The 25,738-nt window shown below is 39.3% G+C and overlaps 1 protein-coding gene across 19 annotated transcripts in view; it reads right to left on the bottom strand.

Annotated features, from left to right (window-relative positions):
- Positions 1 to 25,738, bottom strand: part of CEP112 (centrosomal protein 112) — a 467,190-nt gene that overhangs the window by 363,287 nt on the left and 78,165 nt on the right. For all 19 annotated transcript variants that reach the window (XM_023244533.2, XM_045044857.1, XM_045044855.1 and 16 more), the window contains 4 exons: positions 19,975 to 20,061; positions 17,452 to 17,551; positions 13,937 to 14,055; positions 8,216 to 8,359 (listed from right to left, as the gene is read on the bottom strand). In XM_023244533.2, the coding sequence (XP_023100301.2) occupies positions 8,216 to 8,359; positions 13,937 to 14,055; positions 17,452 to 17,551; positions 19,975 to 20,061 (450 nt within the window). The remainder of the gene's footprint in view (positions 1 to 8,215; positions 8,360 to 13,936; positions 14,056 to 17,451; positions 17,552 to 19,974; positions 20,062 to 25,738) is intronic.

The raw sequence follows: 25,738 nt of genomic DNA, 5'->3' as shown, positions 1-25,738 counted from the left end.
AAAGACGTGATTTTCAACAAATTATGCGTTAGGATCAGTTATGCAACTGACAGGATGAGAAATAAGGGCTAGAAATACAGATGTTGGACCTTTACCCACAGACATTTGAAATCCTATAGGAGCTAAAAATTAGAAAGGGTTGGCAGCTCAGCAACTATTTAGAAGCTAAAGTTCAACTCCTGTGGCAAAAAGAGTGACATATTTTATCCTATTTCATAATCTTAGTGAAATATGACAAGAAGTTGTACAAATCCTAAGCATACATTTTAATAACTTTACAAATTGAAAACACCCATGAGCCACTGCAAACGTAAACATTACCAGCCACTCTGAAGCCTTATGGCTCATCCTCTCCAGAAAGGCAACCACTACTCTGACTTCCATCAGAAAAAAAATTAATTTTGGCTGTTGTTAAACATCCTATGGATGGAATCATAGGTTACTCTTTTGGGTCAGGCTTCGTCATGCATATTGTATGTCTGAGGGATTCATCCATGTCATGGGGCACAACCATAATGAAAACTTTTTCGTTGTTATATATAGTTTTCCTTTGTGTGAATATACCTAAAATAATTTATCCATTTTACTGATGGGTCGTTTTCAGTGTCTGGCTATGAAAAATAATGTTGCCATGAACACTTTCATAAATATTTTGTGGTACATATACGCACTGATTTATTCTGCTTATACTTCCTGTGGCAAAGCTGCAATTGATTTGAGTCGCAATTGATTTGAAAACTATGTCCCTGCAAAACCCTATGAAGTGAATGTTTATAACAGCTCTATTCATCATTGCCAAAAACCGGACATAACCAAGATATCTTTCAATAGAGAAGTGGATAAACAAGCTATGGTACATCCATATAATTGAATGTTATTCAGCAATAAAGAGAAATGAGCTTTTAAGCCACAAAAACACATGAAGAACCCTTAAAGGTACAATTGCTTTTTATTTTAATGTTTATTTTTGGGAGAGAGAGAGAGAGAGAGAGAGAGAGAGAGAGAGAAAATGAATGAGTGGGGGAGGGGTAGAGAACGAGAGAGACACAGAATCTGAAGCAGGCTCCAGGCTCTGAGCTGTCAGCACAGAGCCCGACATGCGGCTCGAACTCACAAACTGTGAGATGACCTGAGCTGAAGTCAGAGGTTTAACCGACTGAGCCACCCAGGTGCCCCAAAGGTACAACAGCTTAATGAAAGAAATCGGTCTGAAAAGGATACATACTGTCTGATTCCAATTACATGACATTTTGAAAATGACAAACTATACAAACAGTAAGAAAGATCAGGGGTTGCCAGGGATTTTAGGGAGAGGAGTCGGGACAAACAGAGTGAAGCACAGGTGATTTTTAGAACAGTGAGAATATTATGTACGATACTACAATGATGCATACGTGAGAAGATACATTTGTCAAAGCACATGGAATTTTAAAGTACGAAGAATGAACCTTATTTTACGCAAATTAAAAAAATCATTTGGGAATTTGGGGAAATCTCAGGAAGAAATGCAGACTGTGACAAGAGAATCTAGTTGCATTACAAATATATGAAAAAGCCTCATCGAAGGGATGGGGGGGAAAGGTGATGGTCTAAGCAATTTTGAAATGAGTGGAGTCTGTAGGACCAAAAGCAAAAAGTAACTGCTCATAAGCACTGTACCCAAAGTTGGTTCCCATAGGGGTGCACTCTGAGAGAGGTATACATGCACACTGGAATTGAACAATTAGCAACAAGGAGGATGGTGGAAGCCATGCTTCCACTGCTGGATTGAGAATTTACAGGTACACAAGGGGAAGAGGCTAGGATAATCCATGTGGTAATGGATGAGAGTTACAGACATCAGTAAGAAATTATGCTTAGCTTAGTAAAGATACGGTTGATTACATATAGAAATGTTTATAGAAATGCATATATTCACAGATCAGCACATGCACATATACTCCCTTCCTCTGTCAGGTAAAAGGGTATAAAAGAAATGACACCCCAGCAGTAATGAGCACACCCAGCACACAGATCATGGTTTCTAATACCTTCTCCATGGAATCCACATTAATGGGGGTATGTCAAAGGGGCACAGGAGCCCACTGAAAGATCTCTCAATGGCCAAAGCTGGAATAATATCAGCAACAAAATAAAATATAGGAATACTGGACTATAACCCAGAGTATAAAATAAATAATATCTACAAGTCCATACTGATACAAATAAATGATTCAATAAATGTATAAATAAGGGAGAAGAGACAAATCTCTCATGCAGAAAAGCTTCAAACAATTTATATAGTATCCCACCCTCAAGTAATGAGAACATAACTCCCTACTTGTGAAGCATAAGTAACTTTCTTCCAAAGAGGACAGTACGGGAAGGTGGGAAGTAACTTTATGGTGAAAACCCTAACAAACACTCCCTCAGCCAGGTGATCAAAATTAATAGCAAAAGTGGTAGGTCATTAATACCATGTGCCACTGATACGATGCAATGAGAATAAGTGTACCTGTGGGATCCTACGGCCTCAACCCATAACCCCAGTCTAATCGTGAGAAAAACATGAGACAAAATCCAATAGAGGAGCATCCTACAACATGCCTGCCCCCCATTCCTCAAAACTGTTGAGATCATGAGAAGCAAGTTAAGTCTGAGAAACTGTCACAGCCAAGAGGAAACTAGGGAGAAGTAACAACTAAATGTAATGTGATATCCTGGATAAGAAACAACATTACGTAAAAATTAAGGAAAACTGAATAATCTATGGTCTCTCGTTAATTATGGTAGATCGGTACTGATTCATTTGTAACAAGCAGGCCAAAATCATGGAAGATGTTAGTGAAGGAAATTGGGTGTGGGGCATATGGAAACTGTGGACGACCTTGTCAAATCTTCTATAAATCTAATACTATTCTAAAAAATAAAGTCTTCCTTTTTTTTAAATGGTTATTTAATTCAAAATGATGAACTGGTGCTATCTGGGGGTTTCTTTATAACTATGAGGCTGGAAGAAGAAATGGTGGTGGTGACTACAAAATGACAAATTCCACTGATCTCAGAGAGGACACAGGTTGCCCCATGAATTACCACATGTCCCTACTAACAACAGGTAATCATGGCCAACAGAATATCTCAGGTGTCTGAGGCCCTTGGATACTCTTTACGGTTGGATCTCTTAACCTTGATCCAGGTCGATGAGCACAATTCACAGTGTCAGGAAACCGGAATGGAAAAGAAAATCTCATCTTAATTTTCACTACCCTGACCTTCCGCATTACCCCTCAACTGAATATAGTCAACAAACCAGGGCCGTATTTAACAATACCTACGGCTAACAGAAATCACAGATAGTTGTATAGTCCATCATAGTTTTGGATAATCACTAAATACTGTTTATCCTCATTATTACTCACAAATTACCACAGTTATTAGGCCCACTGCTAAATCTTGATATGTATTCCATTAGTTTGGAAACATATATATATTACTTTATCATGACTTTATTATTACTATTATGATAACTGTAACTCAAAAAATTGCCTCTCTTTGTGACCTGTTTTATTAAACGTAAAAATCTTATTCTGAGAAGGACTACGCAGACTTCACAAGGTTGCCAGCAAGATCCGTGATACAGAAAAAGGTAAAGAACTCCTCTAAGAGAGCCTAAAATCTCAATAAAGCCATCCACAGACTTCTCGTGTGTGTCTCAGTGCTGATATGAATCGAGCCTTACATTTTACCACTCTCACTTCCCCAAGCATCTAAGCATTTTGCCATGGTTTTCAGATGTATAAGTTCTAATGTATTGTCTTAAAAATTCAGTGTTTACATGTTTTAATTATGAATCTCACAAGAAAATCCCCGCCAATACCAAAGAACGTAAGTCTAATAATCTATACAAGTGTCTGCTTACAAAAAATGGCATGGAAACAAGTCAACAAAAAAAGAAAGAAAGAAAGAAAGAGAGAGAGAGAGAGAGAGAGAGAGAGAGAGAGAAAGAAAGAAAGAAAGAAAGAAAGAAAGAAAGAAAGAAAGAAAGAAAGAAAGAAAGAAAGAAAGAAAGAAAAGAGCCCAAAAGAACAACAAAACAGAGGAACTAATTCTCAGTGACAGTCCTGTCTTTCATCTTTAGCCATGCCTTGAACTCTAGCTTATTTAATTCTTAAATCAGGAGCTGCTTAGCAAGATGTGTCTAGTTTTGATGATTCTTAAATCCAACGCTGCTGACAGACTCTGTCCATTTTACTCTATATTTACTGTTACCTACTGACAAGGGCTGAATGCTAATTTTTAACTTCAATTTTCATTAAAAATAGAATGAAGTGTCGCTGACCATGACCACCTGGCTCGAAAGCATCATTTTCCTTTACATCCCAAGTGCATGAAGATTAAAAATTCCACCGTGAAAGATACTGCTTTTATATTAATTAATGAAATATAACTACGCAGTCAACATTGTAGGCAATCAGTATGTTTCACAGCTTTCAACTTTAGAATTGCTTAATATGTTTAACTCATGTTTGCAAAAATTTAGGATTTTGAGATGACAAAAATGTATCTTCAGATACAAATTTGATTGTTGTTCATGACTTTAAATACATCATCATGCTGATTATCCAGAAAATAAATTCTTTTTTAAAAAAATGTTTATTTATTTTTGAGAGAGAGAAAAACAGAGCATGAGCAGGGGACGGGCAGAGACAGAGGGAGACACAGAATCTGAAGCAGGCTCCGGGCTCTGTCTGAGCTGTCGGCACAGAACCTGACCCGGGCTCAAACCCATGAACTGTGAGATCGTGACCCGAGCCGAAGTCGGACACTTTAACCAACTGAGCCACCGGGCACCCCAGAAAATAAATTCTTCATATTTTTTTTACCCCAAAAACCGTGATCCACGTCCAGCCAGCCTTCCGCATTGCGCTGAACAGCATCATCATTTGCTGGCTGATACTCATGCCCAAGCCAGCCCCTCTCTCACCTGGGCTACAATAATAGCTTCCTAATCAGTCTCCCTGCTCCCATCCTTGGCCCCTCACACTTTTTTCTCTGCACAGGACCAGAGAGACACATTTAAAATATCAGTCAGATGGAATCACTTCCAAGTGCTCAACCCATTAAAAATTCGGGGCGCCTGGGTGGCGCAGTCGGTTAAGCGTCCGACTTCAGCCAGGTCACGATCTCACGGTCCGTGAGTTCGAGCTCCGCGTCGGGCTCTGGGCTGATGGCTCAGAGCCTGGAGCCTGTTTCCGATTCTGTGTCTCCCTCTCTCTCTGCCCTTCCCCCGTTCATGCTCTGTCTCTCTCTGTCCCAAAAATAAATAAACGTTGAAAAAAATTAAAAAAAAAATTCAATACATATATACTAAAAGTTCACTGAATTGTACACTTCAAAATAATTTTGTAAAATATAAATTATACCTCAGTAAAGCTATTTAAAAAAAAAATCCATCACAATGGTCTACACAGCTTTCTCTGATTTGTCCCCTAACTTGTTTCCTACCACCCCCGCTTCTGCTCCCAGTGCTTTGGTCTGCACTGCCCCCTTGCTGTCCTCTGAACTTGCCCAACACATCCCAGTGTTAGGATCTTTGCACTGGCTGTTCCTTCTGCCTGAAACGCTGTTCCCAGATTATCACATGGCTCCGTCCCACACTTCCTGAGGTCTCTGTGTAAATGCCCCACCTTCAGAACGGCTTTCCGTTACCTCCTTACCTATGGTAGCACCCTCCTCCACACTCTCCCCTCACACCAGTGTTGCTCAACCTTTTTTTCCTTCTAATTATTGCCCCCTTAATTAAGATTCTTTATATATTTTTCTTTTAATTGTTCCCTACCATAAAATTTTAATACCTCAGACCTCCTCTTTATAAACTGTACCCACTGGAGGGTCACAAGCCACTACAATATCTGAAATTTCTTTTATCCCAACAACCAATTCCCACCATCTTGAGGACAAATCAGCCCTATTTATGGGGGAAGATGCGTGTCTTCCATTGACTTATTTTTCATCAGAGCACTGACCACCACTGGACGTTTATAGTCATTGACTGGCTGTCACGCCCACAAAACTGTGAGCAAAGACGTTCTGGTCATCAGTATGGCTCGAGGACACAGTGTAATGCCTGCCATGTTTTTATAAGGGACTAAATATGTCTCTTGGACTTATTATGCTTTAAATAGGGAGGAGAGGGTGAGCCTCAGCAGAAAGGGCACCAGAAACTGTTGTTGTTGAGTTGTAGGGGTTCCTTATCTGTTCTGGTCTAATATGGTCTAACAAGGCTTGAGATTCTCTCACTCTCTCTGCCCCTCCCTCACTCGTGCTCACTCACTCTCAAAATAAATACAAAGTCACCCCCCCCCACAAAAAAAAAAGGAAAAAGAAAAAAAATCCCTTTAGAAAATAACTCATGTCTTCTGCTAATATCCCCCCCACGCTCCATGAAGTGGGTGGAAGAGGGACAGAAAGATCTGGTTGGTTTGGGTTGTTAATTTTACCATCAAAAAAGTTTCATTATGGGACATTTCAAACCTATACAAAAGTAAAAGGGATAGTATAATAAATCCACTTGTGTCCATCACTCAGAGTCAACATCTAGCTGCTTAAACAAACTTTCTAGGAATCCAAGGTACTGAAGCACCACCTGACCCTCCTATTCCAGCAGGGACTGATGCTGACAAGCCCTGCACATCTAGAAGACCCATAGTGTCATCCAGTTTGCTTGTACATTTCTTCAGTGCTGACTGAGGGTTCTGCTTTCTTGAACTGGCTAGGTCAGTTTCACCTACAACCTCCCAACTCCAAAAACTGTATTACTGTCAAATGCTCTTTGTCCTTCTGGGTTTATGCCTTTTTCTTTATCCCTTAACTATCATTTTTGTGGGCAGGGATAGAGGCCAACATGATCTTCAACCTGCTATCTTCAAACAAATGTTGATTAACTTCTTGACGTAATTATTTTCTCATTTATATGTCTCTCTTATTATTCTTACATGTTACATTTTCAAAGATAACATTAAAAAATTAACTACTGAGTACTTATTACATAACTTATGTATATTAATTTATTTAAAATGTCCAACAATATATATTACACTGTACTACTGTTATCCTATCCAGCAGATGAGGAAAATTAACACCGGAAGAATTGACAAGGCACTCAAGCTAGTAAGAAGCTGGGATTTGAACCCAAGACCCTAACGCCTAAGTTCCAAGTCTCTATGGATCCTGCTTCTCATTTCTTTAGCCCTGTGAGACAGGCCCTAGAGCTGGTCTAGGGGTCTCCATGATATGATTGAATAACTGACTCATGTTCAAGCACCACACCTTTAAATTCAAGGAAGTACAGGGTCAAGGCCAGGGTGGCCCGGGTGGGCCGTCAGTGGGAAATGAGAACGGGGTTCAGCCTGACACAAGGCTCTACCATTCAGTGGGGTCACATCACATATTAGGAACAAGACTGATGAGGTACACTTGCTTCAGATGCGAGGAGCCCTGTTCACGTACCCATTAGCCTACCTGTTTCAGGCTTACATATTTGAGGAAGTCAGCTAAGCTTCTCAAAGGCCGAAGAACTCACTCTCTCAGACCCATCTTCTGCAACCACATGCTCCCTGAGGAGGCTGTTGAGGGGAATCCTTCATCTTTCCTGAGAGAAAGTTACTGGTCTCTCTGCTGTGAACTATGGTGACCTTCTTCTGCATCCTTTCAGGAAGGGAACTTTTGGGGATTACCACATGACATCTCTGGTCCCTCAGTCAAGTTGAAATGAAACAAACAAACTAACAAAACAGAAAGAAAAAGAAAGAAAGAAAGAAAGAAAGAAAGAAAGAAAGAAAGAAAGAAAGAAGAAAAGAAAAGAAAAGAAAGAAAGAAAGAAAGAAAGAAAGAAAGAAAGAAAGAAAGAAAGAAAGAAAGAAAGAGAAAGACTCTAGACTGAAAGTCTAGACTGAAAGTCAGTGAAAAAACAAGAAAAAAAGATTTGTCAAGGCTTCTGGGAGGTGAAAAAAAAAAAAAAAAAAGCACCACTGAACAATCCAGAGTAAAATCCCACAGCAAACTTCCACAGGCTGTCCATTGTTGCATATAATTTTGCATCAACTAAGAAGGTAAAATGTTGTTTTAAATTCTGTAACACATTTATTTATGCACGGCACATGTCGGGGAAGCGTGGAGTCACGGAGATTAATAGGATAGTTACTAAAAATGGCAAGAAAAGGGAAAAAAGCCTCACCGTGGACTGTGTCTGTGCCATGTATTCACCCTCCATTTTATTCAGACGTACATTTGTGTCCTCGAGCAACTCTTGAATATTTTCCGTGTGCCGCTTTTGAAGATCAAACTTCTCCTTTTCCATTTCTGCCACGGCATTGTGGAGCTACACAGTGAATTCAAGAATTGACTCTTTCACCATTATTATAGAACAGATTAGTTTGCAACTCAAAAAAAAAAATGTCTGCCTCTATTTCTCTCTTTATTTATTTGGTGACCTAACAGCAAAAGATGTAAAACTCACAAATAAATATTCACAGTAAAGATATTGTATAGAGTGTGACTAAGAAATAATTTTTCTCTTGACTTTCCTGAAGTGAAAATTTTAATGAACACACGAATATGAAAGGGAATTCTCCACCTCAGGTAGAAAGGGTAAATAAATCACACAGATAGCACAATGCCTCAGGTACACAACACTAGTATTTGCCTGAAATCAGGAAAGAGAAAAGTTTATAATATTGTTATTGATCAGGAACATCACCCGTCAGGATTTTCAGTTCATTTGCACAAAATTTTGCGTAAGAGTAAGGTTAACAATGCCTTCTCCTTCACCCTCACCCCCAACAAGAAACTATTTTTACCCATTCCATAGTCTATCCAAAAGTAGAGGTAAAGATAGCATTTATAAATCAAATAGGGAAAGAGCTCCCTAAGAAGAACTATATACTACGTGTCCTCAAGTATACAGGTTTGATAAAGACTAGGTATCCACCGTTGACACGGACAAAGCTCCAAAATATCTGTGTAACTAAGGTAAAGAAAACAAGGTTCAGTGGATAGCTTCTAAACCGAGTTGCAAGCCTGGGCTCCCAGCCTGGGAGCGGTTCCTTCACTTATCTGAATGGGAGGGAGATTCTGAGTCCAACTCCTGTCCCTGCATCCAACCCCAGGCTCACGCAATAGATGGGGTGGGAGAAGTCCAGAATAGATTAAAGGACAGATTGGATTTCCCATTCATGAATAGGAGACACAAGGACGTAACACATGCACAGAGATTCTTAAGACACTGAACTAATAGGGAAAACCCGGAGACAGGGTGGAAATTCAAGGCAGAATGCGGGCAATAATTATTTTCTAATTCCAAGAAGTTTTCTAATTTCTAGCTGAACAGGAAAAGTGACGATGGCTCAGTAACAGCCACACGAAAGAAGACCCTGGGGTTCCACAAATTCAACATATGCAGTGTGGGCTACTTTTGAGTGGTCCCCCAAATCCCTGGGAGGTTGTTATTTGTACTTTTTGCCAAAGTATATGCTTTAAACTGGCATTAGGTCCGGTATTCAAAAGTCAGTCACTTAGCTGGCATGTGAATGTGGCAAAGCCCACAGCACCTCGGTTTCGGTGCCGTCGACTGATGTGCGTAGTAAACTCTAATAAGTGATCTAAAAGGGTCACTTAGGATTTTGTGGTTTTACTCCTATTGTAGTGGTTTCTTTCTCTTTTTTTAATGTTTATTTATTTTTGAGAGAGAGAGAGAGAGACAAAGCATGAGCAGAGCAGAGGATGGGTCAGAGAGAGAGGGAGACACAGAATCCGAAGCAGGTTCCAGGCTCCGAGCTGTCAGCAGCACAGAGCCCGATGCGGGGCTTGAACTCACAAACCGGGAGATCACGACCTGAGCCCAAGTCTGACGCTTAACCAACTGAGCCACCCGGGGGGCCCTGTTGTAGTGGTTTCTTTATGTTTATGGTCTCCCGGGGCACCCAGGACATCTGCCTACTTAGTGTTAAAAATCCACAGCATCTAGTACATGGTTGAAGCTAGAGGAGGATCTGTATGTCAGTCTGAGTCATCTCATCGGGGGAATTTACAGTTGAGCCTGCAGGGGGAAACATGACATTGGCAGAAACAAGTATGCTCCAACTTGGCTGATACATTTGAGGATCAAACAGGTGTATCTAGTCCAATTATCTGACTGGAAATGACTAATACTCAAGTATTCATCTAGAAATTCTATCGGTATCTACCAAGTCCCAGGCACAACAGATCACAGCAAGCTTTCCCAAACCTAGCAATGAGTTAGCATCTAGGTAATTTGGTCTGGGAGGCTTTAGAGGGAAAACACGCCCCTCGGGGATAAACTGTTTGAGCAGCAAATACTACTTGTCATGCTCTAAAGGACAGACCTGGCTAGGGGTTCTTAAGCCATCAAGATGCCACCAGAGCCCTGTGATCATCAGGGGATCCACACATTCTTTAGCCAGGGTTTTGACAGTGGGTATAGGGGATGCAAAGGTTTTCCCAGGGTCCTACATATCGATCTTTAGCCTGGACATTTGGCCATGTAGTTGCCTCATGACAGAAGGGACCCAGAGAAACTAGGAATCTGCATAAATAGGTGGAGAAGTATTGTAAAAGCCCACAGGTTAATGGGCGCAGCCACTCTGGAAAACAGTCAGACAGTTCCTTGAAATATTAAGCACAGAATTACCATATGACCCAGAAATTCCACTCCTCAGTATATACCCGTGAAGTAACAGAAAATAGATATATTGGTCTCCGCCCCCAGTTCCTGGCATAGAGCTAAAACCCTTGTCATGTCTGAAGTGGTAAAAGCACTAAGAGCATCTTTTCTTCTAATATTTGGTCTTTGACCTTGGTTCCTGGGCTAGAGCTCCTAAATCCCTTAGAATTTCCTAGGTGAAGGGCTCCTGGGTGGCTCAGTCGGTTAAGCATCTGACTTCGGCTCAGGTCACGATCTCATAGTTCATGGGTTTGAGCCCTGCGTCAGGTTCTGTGCTGATGGCTCAGAGCCTGGAACCTACTTTGGATTCTGTGTCTCCCTCTCTCTTTGCCTCTCCCCTGCTTTCTCTCTCTCTCTCTCTCTCTCTCTCTCTTTCTCTCTCTCTCTCTCTCTCTCTCTCTCTCTCTCTCTCTCTCTCTCTCTCAAAAATAAATGAACATTAAAAAAAATGTTTTGAAGAATTTCCTAAGTGAGGGGTGCCTGGGTGACTTGGTCGGCTGAGTGTCTGACTTTAGCTCAGGTCATGACCTCATGGTTCATGGGTTTGAGCTCCACGTCAGGCTCTCTGCTGACAGCTCAGGGCCTGGAGTCTGCTTTGGATTCTGCGTCTCCCTCTCTCTCTGCCCCTTCCCCACTCACACTCTGTCTCTCTCTCTCTAAGAAACAAAAAACATTTAAAAAAAAATTTTTTTTTTTAAGAATTTCGTAGGTGAAACGAGTGTGTTTTGTTTCAGTGAGATGACCCTTGATGGGCTCTTCAGGATGGAGGTCATCCTGGAAGATCAAGCCATGACTGATGAATGGATAATCAAAATGTGGTATGTCCATTCAATGGGTTATTCAGCCATGATGCTGACTAAACTCTTGATTCATGCCACGACATGGTGAAACTAAAAAACATACGGTAAGTGAGAGAAGCCAGTCACAAACCACCACATAGTATGTGCTTCTATAGGCAGAATTCCAGAGACAGAGAGTGGATTAGTGTTTGCAAGGGGCCGGAGGGAGGGGAAATGGGAAGTGACTGCTAATGGGTTTCTTTCTGGGGTGACAGAAATTAAATGGTGATGATGGTCACACAATCTTGTGAATATAATGAAAACCACTGAACTGTACACTTTAAAAGGGTAAATTTTATGGTGTGTGAATCATAACTCAATGTTTTTAAAGGTGCACAGATTAGAAACAGCACGGTAGAATCAGAGAACTGGGAAAGTTTCGTGAAGCTAGTCCAAAAGTACAAGAAACAGCATAGGGTCGTGACAGAAGGTGAAGCTTGAAAGATCCAGAGTCTCAGTCATGAAGAGTCCTGTAAATTTCCTACCAGGAAACAACTGGTGTGATTTAAACATGGTGTGTGTGGGGCGGGGACCAGTGTGTTAGAAAGACCATCGGTGTGGTGTATTGTGGGGGGGTGGACTGAAGAGGTGCAGAGAGTCCGGTTACAGCAAATCTAGGAAGAGGTGATAGTCTCTGGAACTAGGGAAGGACCAAGGGTGAATAACAAAACAAGTAACAAAACAACAGAACTGGACAAGTGATTGGATGTGGAGGTGAGGCAGAAAGAAGAGCCTAAGCATCTGGGCAAACAGCAATGCCACGGGGAACAGGGAATTAGGGAAAACCCCTAGGAGGAGATGTTTTAGCAACAAAGGAAGAAGATGGGGTTTGGGAAGAACGATGGGATTTCGATCAAGGAGACATCTCAAATAGGAAGTTGTATAATGGACTTGGAGTGAGACACGTGCAGTGGAGATCTCTAATGGGATATTAGGGAGTACGCACACATGCATGAGTGTGCACACACACCCCACACATACACACGCATGCGTGCACACACCACACGCAATGTGCATACACCACGCACGTGCACACGCATGTACACACATGCACGTGCACAAACTTGCACCACCTGTCCATATAGGTACTTCATAATTTTTTAATGAATGCTTGCATAAATCGTAAGGTACACCTATCATCGCCTTATTAATTTTTGGTACCTATCTTACTTGCACCACATTTTCCCATCTGCCCAGATTTACACGCAATTGTACTTCATAAAAAAGACCATCAATCACGTTCGCAGTGGATTTCACATCCGCTGATTACCATGTAGCTGTAAGAAAGATTTGCTAATCCAGCCAAAGGAACAAAATGTACCCTTGTACATGGTAGAACGCAGAAGGCTTTTCTCTTCTAACACCCGGCAATTTAAACTGAAAAGTAAGGAACTAGGGAATTCAGACAAAGGGAGGAAGGACACCTGTTCTGTATGCAGTGTACCTGCAACAAACACAAAAATATGCCAAACTTATGGAAAAAAGACAAAACCAAAATGTGAGAATGAGAAAAAGCACATAAACTGACAAAATAAAACTAGAAAAGAGTGGATTCTCCCCATCGTAATACATCTGCAGTGCACTTCCCAGACTCGGCCTAAAGCTACCATTGCCAGGACAGATTTCAGACCAACGGCGTCTGCCTGGAAAGGCACTGATAACTTTCAGTAAAATGTTTTGAACCCTGACTATTATTGAGAGAATATGAGTTAACAGTATGAGTTATCTTTATGATGGAATACCTCAAAAGAAGTAACCTAATTTATTGTAAGCACATATTGTAATCTGAACTAATGGTCAAGGGCTCCTAAGTCAAAGTACTATATGACTATGTGAGATTCGTTCATAACAAGTATTTTTATTACACTGCTCTTGGCACTACTAAATTATATGAAAAGATTTCCTTAATTAAATTAAATGCTCCTCCAAGAAAAACCCATCCGCTACTAATTTCGTTTACATCAAAAATAAGTTTATACTATAAATATTGTATTATCCAAAATTTCAGAAAAGAAATGATCCAATGGCCAAAATCCAAAATTAAAAAGGTATAATTTCCAAAAATTATCCTGCGGTTTTTTCCCTACTAATTTTCCTTAAAATCTATAAGCTATGACAAAAATTTCAGAACATGAAATTCAAGAATTAGTCAAAAGTAAGTTTTCTAAGTGAAACCTACTTTATAAACCATTATACTTCTAGAATATACCAAAACATGAACAGTTGCTATTTCTAGACAGTTGGGCCTGAATTTTAAGTTATCTTATTTTCTTTTTTCATACTTTTCTGTATATTCTGTGAATATATTTTTATAATTAAATATATTACTTTCAAGCGTATACCTTTGTATTTTCCATTACCATCTTATGTCACTTACCTTTTTTTCCCAGTCATTATTCAGAGATTCGGTACTCTGTTCACATATCTTTTTTAGCTCTGTAATCTGGTTTTCTTTGGTCTCTCTGATAACTTGACAGTCACGTATAAGGATCTGAACTGTCAAAAATGATGAAAACATAGTTAAACCAATTCTAGCTACCTCATCAGAGTCTGATGACAAAAAATAAGGTTTGCCAGTTAATAGACAATTCCATTTTTCTGCAACTCTTCTCAATCATCTTTTCTGAAGGATCTTTTATTCTTTCCTCGCTTTCTCTCCATTTCTATCACCACAGAATTGGTTGAATCTGTTACTACTCACTCCCTAGACAATTTTAACAGTGTGCTGGCCTCTATATCATTTCCTTCCAGTGGGTCCTCCGTGGCTTTGAAGAGACCTTTCTACAGTGCAAACGCAGCACTGTTACTCTCAGACTTGAAATCTTTCTACAACTTCCCTCACCTAAAACATAAAAACCAAAAATCTCTAATATGGAAAACAGCTCCTCATGATCTATTTCCTGCCATATTTCTCACCACTTCCGTATTTTTAAACTTGTATTGTAAACACACCAACCTACCCACAGCTTCCTGAGGCCATGTCCTTTCATCTATTCTCTGCCTAACTGTGATCATTTATTACCCAGAATGCCCATCTCTTTCTTACTGAAAAACCCCTACTTATCCTTAGTCTTAATTTGAGTATCACCTTCTACTCTTTTTTTAATGTTTAATTATTTTGTGAAAGAGAGAGAGAGAGTGTGTGTATGAGCAAGTGGGGGAGGGGCAGAGAGAGAGGGAGAGAGAGACTCTCAAGCAGGCTATGCACTGTCAGCCCAGAGCCTGACACCGGGCTCGATCCCACGACCTATGAGATCAAGACCTGAGATCCAGAGTTGGACGCTTACCCAACTGAGCCATCCAAGTGCCCCTCGAGTATCACTCTCTTTATGAACCATTCACCAACCAGATTCCTCCCCTTGCTGGGGCAGAAAGGAACTCCTCTTTATTCCCAGGGAACCTCATCCATTTCTCCAATAAATCACTTATTACTTTATATGTTATAATGGTTTACTTGCCTATCTCCTAAGGAGAAAGATATTCCAACTTTTTATCTACAGGCCAAAACACTGTCACATAGGCAAGTACTCAAAAAGATGTGTCCTGAATAAATAGATGAAGGAACTCATCATTTCAATATACTGTCGCTTCTAGATACATTAAAATGATTGCCAAGGTTTGTGTTACTGAAACAAAATAGGCTTTCGATTATATAAAACGTTTCCCTTATAAATCATCTAAATTTCTATCTTCTTATTAAAAATGCTTTATGGGGCACCTGGGTGGCTCAGTCGGTTAAGCATCCAACTTCAGCTCAGGCCATGATCTCACGGTGTGTGAGTTCGAGCTCCGCATCAGGCTCTGTACTGACAGCTCAGAGCTTGGAGCCTGCTTTGATTTTGTGTCTCCCTCTCTCTCTGTCCTCCCCACTCACACTCTATCTCCCTCTCTCTCAAAAATAAACATTAAAAAAAAAATTTTAATGATTTATACTGTTGCTGATTTAAGTGAACACTTGTTTAATACACTCATGTCTTCTGGAGGGTAAAATAAATTCACTTGTGTTTTTACTTGAATGTACTACTTTCCTAGCTTACTGAACATGTTCTTCTTCGCTTACTTTAAGATAGCAAAATTTTCATAAACATTTACAGAGAAACTTATTTCACACATAGATCTCAGCCACGCAACACAAAAGGGGAAAAAGAAAAGAATCCAGGCTAGCCTAATATTAGTCTTTAGCATCGACAGCATTTTACTTCACAATTCCAAAATTAAAACTAAGATCTGTTTGCAGTTCAAAAAGCCTTAGGAAATATTATTTTGAAATCTCAGGCATGTTCAAATTGCCTGGTTTGAATCAGCATAAGAAACGAAAACCTAGAAAAAATGTTTAACTATTTTTGTAGCCACTGATATTTGGCGAAAGAACCTGAACAAATGTCTAATTACCTTCACCAACATTTAAGTCTGGAAATAAACCTAAAAATATCTGCTTCGTTAGTTAACTTATATGTATAATTGCCACCCTAAATTTCAAGGGCATTATCCTCTCAAATACACTCAGGTTTGGTGGTTTGGGAGAGAGCAAGTTCTATACGGAAACCCGAAACAGAAACCTCTCCCATCGATTCTATCTCACCATTCACCAAATCCTCCGAATCCTCCAAAATGTCTTCTTCAGTTCCACTCTCACTGCCTCCCAGCGCCCTACCATCATTCCAGTATTCTCATGCCAAGTTACAGAAGCATGGAAGCAGAACATCCTCGAGTTGGAAGGGACTTTATACATTATTGATTCCAACCTCACCGTTTTATAAAGAGTAAGCCATAGCCGAGAAACTTCGGGATGTCACAGAGCAGACATCGAACGGCAGGGCTGGGATCAGAGCCCATGTTTCTAATAAGTAGAATAATTTGCTTGCTCACTCGCTCGCTCTCTCTCTCCACGCCACCTCTATTATAACAGGCTAGAAACCAGCCTCATCTTGTCTGTCACACTCACCATTACCAGGCTACTCCTCCTAAAACATGAGGGTCTAAAGCTCACCTCTCAAAAATCTTGTCTGGTCCCCAGCACCTACAGGATAAGCTTGGAACTTCTAAATCTGAAATTCAAGGCCATGCTTAAGCTCCCCTGTCTGGTCCTTTTCAATCCTTCTCCTAATGTACAGGACATCTGCTCCAGCTCAAGGGCTCTCCAACACCCTTCGCACACCGGACGGCACAGCATCCTTGCCCCAGTACCTGGAACCCTTCCCTCCGACTAACCAAATCTCACAAAACCATCATTAAGGTCCCTTTGCCTACAACAGATTTTTAAAACTCTCTCTGACTGCCTGTTGCAGTTCAATGTTTTACCCTGTAGTCATAGTCAATTTAACACTTGATTACATGCTTTCTTTTCCTTCGTAATGAAAGTGTAAATGGGGAATACCTTTTAAATGTTTGTTCTGTCAATCACAACACCAGCCTATAGCACAAGGCTTAAAGTAGATACTTAATGTAATGAATTTTATTAGGCCAAGAGGAATAATTTCCCTAGACTTCCGTGGGAAAGCCAGTAAGCTCTAATCTATGACTGACCCATGGCCGCTCCAGTCCAATAAGGAGAGAGAGTTAGGAAGTAGGAAGAGTAGTGACAGATTCATCCAACTGCTTAATCAAACCAACCACCACTGCCACCATCACACACAAACACACACACACCACATACCCCATACGCACACATACATACACACACCACACACACACATACATACGCACACATACATACACACACACACACACACACACACACACACACACACACACACAGTTTTGACTCAGTCATATGGAAGCCCATATAAACATCCCCATCTCATATTAAAGGTCAGAACTAAAATTTTACTTTATACAACCATGAAAATAAAATGGAAATGCTTTCAAAAAGTTGATGTAACAATACATCACCTTTCTTTTCAAGTTTTCTAACAGTCTCCTCCATTTCATTTTGTTTCTTTTTGTATAAAATTTTCAATTCTTCTATTTCATTATTCTTTCTTTCTAAAATCTGCAAATAAATTTAAAATGTTTTAGTAAACTATTTTTATATAGAGAACACGTAACTTTTAAAACAAGCACAATATTTTTTGTTAAGTCTATCTCACTTAATCCCATAAATGGGTTTCCAAAAAAAGATGTAAAAACTATCTTCTAGGGCATTGAGAAAATATAAAATATACTAAAATAATTGATTACTGAAAGAAATATGTCATCAGCTTTCAATTTTCATGTATCAATTTTCAAGGAGAACATAAATAATAAATTGATTCTCTAAAATATAATTCAGAGATTAAAGTGTGTCATAAAGAAGCATAGAGAAGCCGTCAGAAACTTGGCTGGCACAGCACAATCCACCCTTCCCCCACCCCCCCTCCACTGCACTGGGACAGGACACCTTCAGATGAGCGGACCCCTGGATCCTCCCTCTGGTGTCCTTTCATTTTCATGCACAATAACAAAAATCCCCAGACACATGGGAAGATGACCTGTAATAGGCTTCTTTTAGATCTAGCTTTGCTATTATGAATCAAAAAAAGTCAGTTCAAAATAAGTCAAAAATTACATGAATATTTTACATCATTAATTGTATTGTGTCAGAAGTTTTAAATGAATCATTTATTAGGGTTGAATCATGATTTTATACTCCTAAATACATCTACACACACACACACACACACACACACACACACACATACACACACACGAGAAATAACCAAAATGCAGTAGTTAGCAAGTAGAACAAAAAATGTGCTAACAAAGGGGAAAAAAGAAAACCAAATTGAGGCAAGAGTATGAATATCCACTTTTCGTACGGTTGGAGTATATTTCCTGTACACTCAAATTCAGCTTAAAAAATATTGGCAGGGAAGGTTGTTCACCAACGGCTCACCAGCCTTTTCTTAGTGCTTTTATTACCATCATTTTACTTTACCTTTCATGGTTTTAGTTCCACCTCTAAGAATGATTGGTAAATAGAAAAGAAGCTAGTTTGATCCTGAAGTCCACAAAAAAGCAAAAAAGGAAAAGAATGTACACAAACAGATAAAACACTCTAATTTTATTCCTCCCTGATTCCTGACACTCAGAAAATGCCATTCAAGCAACAAACTGAGGAATATACTTTCCAAACCTGGCGTAAGGTCAAGGATTTTATTTATATTTTACCTGGCATTTCAAACTAGTTGCATTGCTTTCTTTTTTCATGCAGAATTTATTTTAAAGGAGAAATTCCTGGAAAGAATTTTATTATTAAATGTTTTTCTTAGAACTGATCTTTGTAACGGACATACCAAGAAGCCTAGTTCAAACTCTATTACCGTGATTTTTCCAAATATATTTTTGTATTTATTTATCTTATACATCAATAGATTCCATTTCATTTGGATATATATTATGTTCTATTAAAATTACATTACCAAATCTCTAACATATTTGTGATAGCTGTTTTTATCTAACCAATTTGAGCTAGACTAAAATTCCACTAAGAGCAGAAAGTAATACTGGCCTTCAAAATGTGAATGGGAAAGAAGAAAGAAGAAGGAAAAGGATTCAGTATTTTTTCTCTTTCTTATTTTCAATCAGTGGTTTCCTTCTTGTTGCTTTGAAAGAAAATGAGCCAAATAGGCACCTGACTAAATATGAATATATTTTCAGCTTTTAAGAAAGCTTGGATATGTGATGTGTGGCTTCAACTCTCTGCCACCATCTCTGTCACTCAGTTTTGTGACGCAGAATCAGGCTTAGTGGTGCAACAGTAAATGCCAAGTTTCAATCTGGATTAGTCTTTATGCACTGAAATATAGATGTATATATCACTCAATTTTTGAAATCAATACTAAAATATGCTAACCACTCAAATGCCATGTAGGATAACCATAAATTGATTATTATTGCTGTGCCCATTAAGAATAAAAATAAGTTTTCTTTAAAAATACAAATGGAAACACAGAAAGGCATAAATCCCAATGAGCTACTGGAAAAAAGAAGCGTACATTCAGTGCTACCAACACAAGGCGTGCAGTCTATTACAAACAGAACTAAATCCAAAAGTTCCTTTTTAAATCAAAAAGCAAATTTTAATTTCCAGAAAACCAAAAAGAATATCAGACTAAAACAAACACTAGTGTGTACAGTTGATGTCTTACTTCAGCTTTTACGAAAGGTAATGCTAGAATGCAGATTAAGGACTCTAAGAAGGCCAGCCTTCACACAACAGAGGAAGAACTCAAGGTCGTGGCAACTATAAGGATTTACAGAAACACATTTGTTTAGAAAGTGAAGTATAAAGATCCGACTTTGGCCAAAATACTAATTAAGCAAATCCTATTTATAACGACTATTTAATCAGTGGACGATGGGATGGATGGTCACAAGACCTAGAATATTCGGAGTATTCAATGTTAATGAAAGAATAAACGCTAGAGAGCCTACCTTCTGAACATCGGCATCATGTTTCTGCTGCAGTTTCAGCTTCTCCTCGTGGCATTTGGCTTCTATCATTTTTGTTTTTATGTCCAACTTCAAGAAAAAAATTTCAAAGGTGTTATTTCCCTTTGGCAGAAGTCCCCCACTCAATGAAAATAATTCCTGACGTGAAAGTGTCCTTCTCCACATTTTCCTTCTAGCCACCGGTCTAGCAAATCACATCACTTTACCAACATGTTGGCTACATTCTTTGATTACTTCCAAGCTAAGTTAAGTGCTTCAGGTAAATTTCACTTGACAGACAGCATTGAGAGTACTAAATACAGATTTACCAGTTATCCCCACCCCACTCCACCCCTAAAAAAAGTCATCTGAAATTTTTCTAAAGCCAATGGTTTAGCCTTTGCTTACTATTTTTAATGTGGTCTCGAATCAACCTTTTTACTTTTTGTCTTTTCTCATAGCTACATGTTCATTAAAACTACTCTTATTTACCTCCATACTTGAATGTGACAATTTGAGAGTGGATGTCCACAATTTGGGCATATCACTGATAACTGTACATTTCTCTTAAAAGATTCTCCAGTTCTGTCTCCTGGAATCACAGACCCCGACTACCTCAAGGAAGTCACTTTCAAGCATTCATTAACAACTCCTTTTATCCTCCTAAAACCAACAGACACTGTACCAGTGCTCTGAGCAAAACCAGCCAAAATGTGACCAAATTGTTGATAATAATGGGTGCATCTCAGAATTAAAAAAATAATAGTGACATGTTTTAAGACAAATAACATAAAACTGATTATCTCAAAATGTGAAAGTATTTGAACACCGGATTCCTTACCATTTGCAAGAGTGTATAGATCGGAGTCTAACAGACCTCATTTCTACTTTGGATTTTAATGCCACTATATTAACTATTGTGACTTTGGGAAAGTCCCCCTTTGAGATTCCATTTCCTTTCCTGCTAGTCAAACTCGCCTCAATGAGTTGTGAAGCTTATTTTCAGTAATATCTTTTTTTTAACTTTTTTTTTAAACATTTATTCATTTTTGAGAAACAGAGAGAGACAGAGCATGAGCGGGGGAGGGGCAGAGAGAGAGGGACACGCAGAATCCGAAGCAGGCTCCAGGCTATGAGCTGTCAGCACAGAGCCCGACGCGGGGCCTGAACTCATGAGCTGTGAGATCATGACCTGAGCCGAAGGCAGATGCTTAGCCGACTAAGCTACCAAGGTGCCCCTATTTTCAGTAATATCATTTAAGTAACTATACTCAGGACACAAAGTAGATACTCAAAAAAATTCGTCTACAACCTTCAGGAAAATTTTCTGTTATAATATTAGAAATATACTGTCAAAATAATCTCTTGGAAATTTTTGAAATATACTTTATATATTTCAATTCCTGTTTCAAAAAAGTAATGAATCTGGGGCGCCTGGGTGGCTCCGTAGTTTAAGCATCCAACTTTTAATCTCAGCTCAAGTCATGATCGCACAGTTCATGGGATCAAGTCCCACATCAGGCTCTGGCCTGACAGTGAGGAGCCTACTTGGGATTCCCTCTCTCCCACTCTCTCTGCCCCTCCCCTGCTCGCTCACTCTCTCTCAAAATAAATAATCGCTCTCTCGCTCTCTCTCTCTCTCTCTCAAAATAAATAGACATTAAAAAAAAAGTAATAACCCCTAAGGTCAGGAACATGACAGGGATGTCCCCTCTCACCACTGCTGTTCAACGTAGTGTTGGAAGTTCTAGCCTCAGCAATCAGACAACAAAAAAGAAAGAAAAGGCATTCAAATCACAAGGGAGAAGCCAAACTTTCACTCTTCCCACATGACATGATACTCTACTTGGAAAACCAAAAAGACTCCACCAAAATACCACTAGAATTACTACATGAATTCAGCAAAGTCACAGAATATAAAATTAACGTACAGAAATCTGTGGCATTTCTATACACCAATAATGAAGCAGCAGAAAGAGAAATCAAGGAATCTATCCCATTTACAATTGCACTGAAAACCACAAAATACCTAGGAATAAACTTTTTTTTTTTTTTGAGAGAGAGATTGACAGAGCGTGAGCAGGGGAGAGGCAAAGAGAGACAGGGAGACAAAAAATCCCAAGTAGGCTCCAAGCTCTGACCTGCCAGCGCAGAGCCTGACATGGGACTCGAACTCACAAATCGTGAGATCATGACCTGGGCCGAAGTTGGATGCTCAACCAACTGAGCCACCCAGGCACCCCAACCTAAGAATAAACTTAACCAATGTGGTAAAAGATCTACAACCTGAAAACAATAGAAAGTTTATGAAAAAAAAGTGAACAAGACACAAAGAAATCGAAAATATCCCATGCTCCTGGATTAGAAGAGCAAATATTGTTAAAATGTCAGTACTACCCAAAGCAATCTACGTATTCAATGCAATCCCTATCAAAATAACACCAGCATTCTTCACAGAGCTAGAACAAATAATCCTAAAATTTGTATGGAATAAGAAAAGACTCCAAATAGCCAAAGTAATGTTGAAAAAGAAAACCAAAGCAGGAGGCATCACAATTCTGGACTTCAAGCTGTATTACAAAGCTGTAATCATCAAGACAATATGCTACTGGCACAAAAACACACTCAGATCAATGGAACAGAATAGAGGACCCAGAAGTGGACCCACAAACGTATGGCCAACTAATCTTTGACAAAGCAGGGAAGAGTATCCAATGGAAAAAAAGACGGTCTCTTCAGCAAATGGTGCTGGGAAAACTGGACAGCGACATGCAGAAGAATGAACCTGGACCACTTTCTTACACCAGACACAAAAATAAACTCAAAATGGATGAAAGATCTAAACGTAAGACAGGAAGCCATCAAAATCCTAGAGGAGAAAACAGGCAACAAACTCTTTAACCTTGGCCACAGCAACTTCTTACTACACATGGCTTCAGATACAAGGGAAACAAAAGCAAAAAGGAATTATTGGGACCTCATCAAGATAAAAAGCTTCTGCACAGCGAAGGAAACAATCACCAAAACTAAAAGGCAACTGATGGAATGGGAGAAGATATTTGCAAATGACACATCAGATGATGGGTTAGTATCCAAAAATCTATAACGAACTTATTAAGCTCAACACCCAAAAAACAAATAATCCACTGAAGAAGTGGGCAAAAGACTTGAACAGACAATTTTCTAAAGAAGACATCCAGATGGCTAACAGACACATGAAGAGATGCTCAACATCACTCATCATCAGGGAAATACAAACCAAAACACCTGTCAGAATGGCTAAAATTAACAACTCAGGAAGCCACAGATGTTGGTGAGGATGCAGAGAAAAGAGGAACCGTTTTGCACTGCTGGTGGGAAACTGGAGCAGCCACTCTGGAAAACAGTCTGGAGGGTCCTCAAAAAAGTAAAAATAGAACTAGCTTACAACCCAGCAATTGCACTACTAGGTATTTATCCAAAGGATATAGGTGTGCCGATTCGAAGGGGCACATGCACCCCAATGTTTATAGCAGTGCTATCGACAATAACCAAAGTATGGAAAGAGCCCAAATGTCCATCAATGGTTGAATGGATCAAGAAGATGTGGTATGTATGCGCACACACACACACACAAGGGAATATTACTCAGCAATCAAAAAGAATGAAATCTTGCCATTTGCAACAACATGGATAGAACTAGAGTGTATTATGCTAAGCGCAATGTCAGACAGAGAAAGACAAATGTATGATTTTACTCATAGCTGGGATTTAAGATACAAAACAGATGAACATAAGGGAAGGGAAGCAAAAAATAATATAAAAACAGACAGAGAGACAAACCATAAGAGACTCTTAAATACAGAGAACAAACTGAGGGTTGTTGGTGGGGTGTTGGGTGGGGGGATGGGCATTAAGGAGCGCACTGATGAGCACCGGGTGTTATATGTAAGTGATGAATCACTACATTCCATTCCTGAAATCATTATCACACTATATGTTAACTAACTTGGATTTAAATAAAATTTTAAAAAATTGTTTTTAAATAATGAATCTGAACTTAAGATAAACATGCATGATCAAATCAACACAGTCAAATGAAACTTAAAAGTTTTACAACAAAAGTTAACACAGACTCATGATTTTTTAAACACTCAGTAGTGGGGAGGGAAGCAGTCATCCATTTACTATACAAAAGAAAGAAATGCTGAATGTTTCCATTCTCTTGCCTCTAACTCCCATCATACTTCTTCCTCATTTTAGCAGAAAGGGGATTGGGTGATCCAAGTTCATGTGCAGATCCTCAACAGAAGCATTTTAGGAGTCTATTAAAAAGTAAACTCAAAAAGCAATATAAGCAAGCTGGGCGGATACAGGAGACACAGTTCACTGCCCTATCTTTCCATAGCGCCTTCAAGAGAATTTATTACACCGTAGGCTTGTGAGGGAAAGCCCTAAACACCATAGAACTATGTTGCATGTTTCAACCCACCTTCTCCATCTGTTCCACCTCAATCCTGTGACCCGATTAAGAATAAACACCTGACATACGTTTAAGCAATGCATTAGCTAGAGAATAACGGTGATATTTCTCTCAAGAATCTGAGGTAGGACAGCAAGTTAGCGACTTTGAGGAACAATTTCTAGAGGGGCAACAACCAAGAGAAAGCAGATAAATCCAGTATACAGAAGAGAGCAAAGCAAATGCACCACGACTGCAAAGACTAGAAACCACACGGCATCTGAAACATGAAGTAAGCAAACTCAGGCCCTAATAGTCTCCATGAGACTAGGCATACTTGAATTTGAAAGTCTCTGTACCCCTTTTTATTTTAGGTAAGCTTGATGGATCTCTGTTCTTGCAACCATAGAGATGTATCACTATTTGATTTTTCTGCTATAACTTTTTCCTTTGGTATAATATTAAACTTAAAGAAAACTTGCAATAATAGTACAAGGAGCTCCCATATGCCCTCTACCCAGATTCACAAGCTTTTTATATTTGGCCCGATGTGCTGTATCAATTTTTTCTATCTATATCTACTTACAGATGTACATAAAACTATTTTCAGAACCATTTGTGAGAAAGCTAGAGATGCCGTGCTTCTTTATCCCTAAAAAACTCAGTGTATATTTCCTTAAAACAAAGATGCTGTCTTTTAACATCACAGCCCTTATCGAAATCAGGAAATGTAATGTAACACAATAAGATTACTTAATGCACAATCTATAGTCAAGCTTTATTGATTATCACAATAATGCCCTTTATAGCTATTTTTTTAGTCCAAGATCCAATTCAGGAGCACGCACTGCCCTTAGTTATCGTATCAACTGTATCTCCTTTAATTTGGAATAGTATTTCTTTGTGTTTCTTGATCTTGACATTTCTGAAGAGTATAGCCAGTTACTGAAAGTCCCTCAGTTTGGATTTGTCTGATGCTTCCGGATGACTAGACTTATTCGATTTTCACGGGATTAACACTAATGTGATGTTATATCCTTTTTCATTCCATCTTATTAGGAAAAGGTTGGTTTGTCCCCACATTGCCAATGTAACATTTAATAACTTGGTTAAGAGAGTGAACACCAGGAGAACTATAGACAAATTTCCCTGATGAACATGGATGCAAAAATCCTTAACAAGACATTAGCCAACCGGATCCAACATTACATTAAAAAAATTATTCACCACGACCAAGTGGGATTTATACGTGGGATGCAGGGCTGGTTCAATATCCGTAAAACAATCAATGTAATTCATCACATTAATAAAAGAAAGGACAAGAAC

Source organism: Felis catus, chromosome E1, assembly GCF_018350175.1.
Source record: "Felis catus isolate Fca126 chromosome E1, F.catus_Fca126_mat1.0, whole genome shotgun sequence".
Classification (NCBI taxonomy): domain Eukaryota; kingdom Metazoa; phylum Chordata; class Mammalia; order Carnivora; family Felidae; genus Felis; species Felis catus.
The sequence above is the reverse complement of the archived record's forward strand: the minus strand, read 5'-3'. Positions and strand labels throughout refer to the sequence as shown.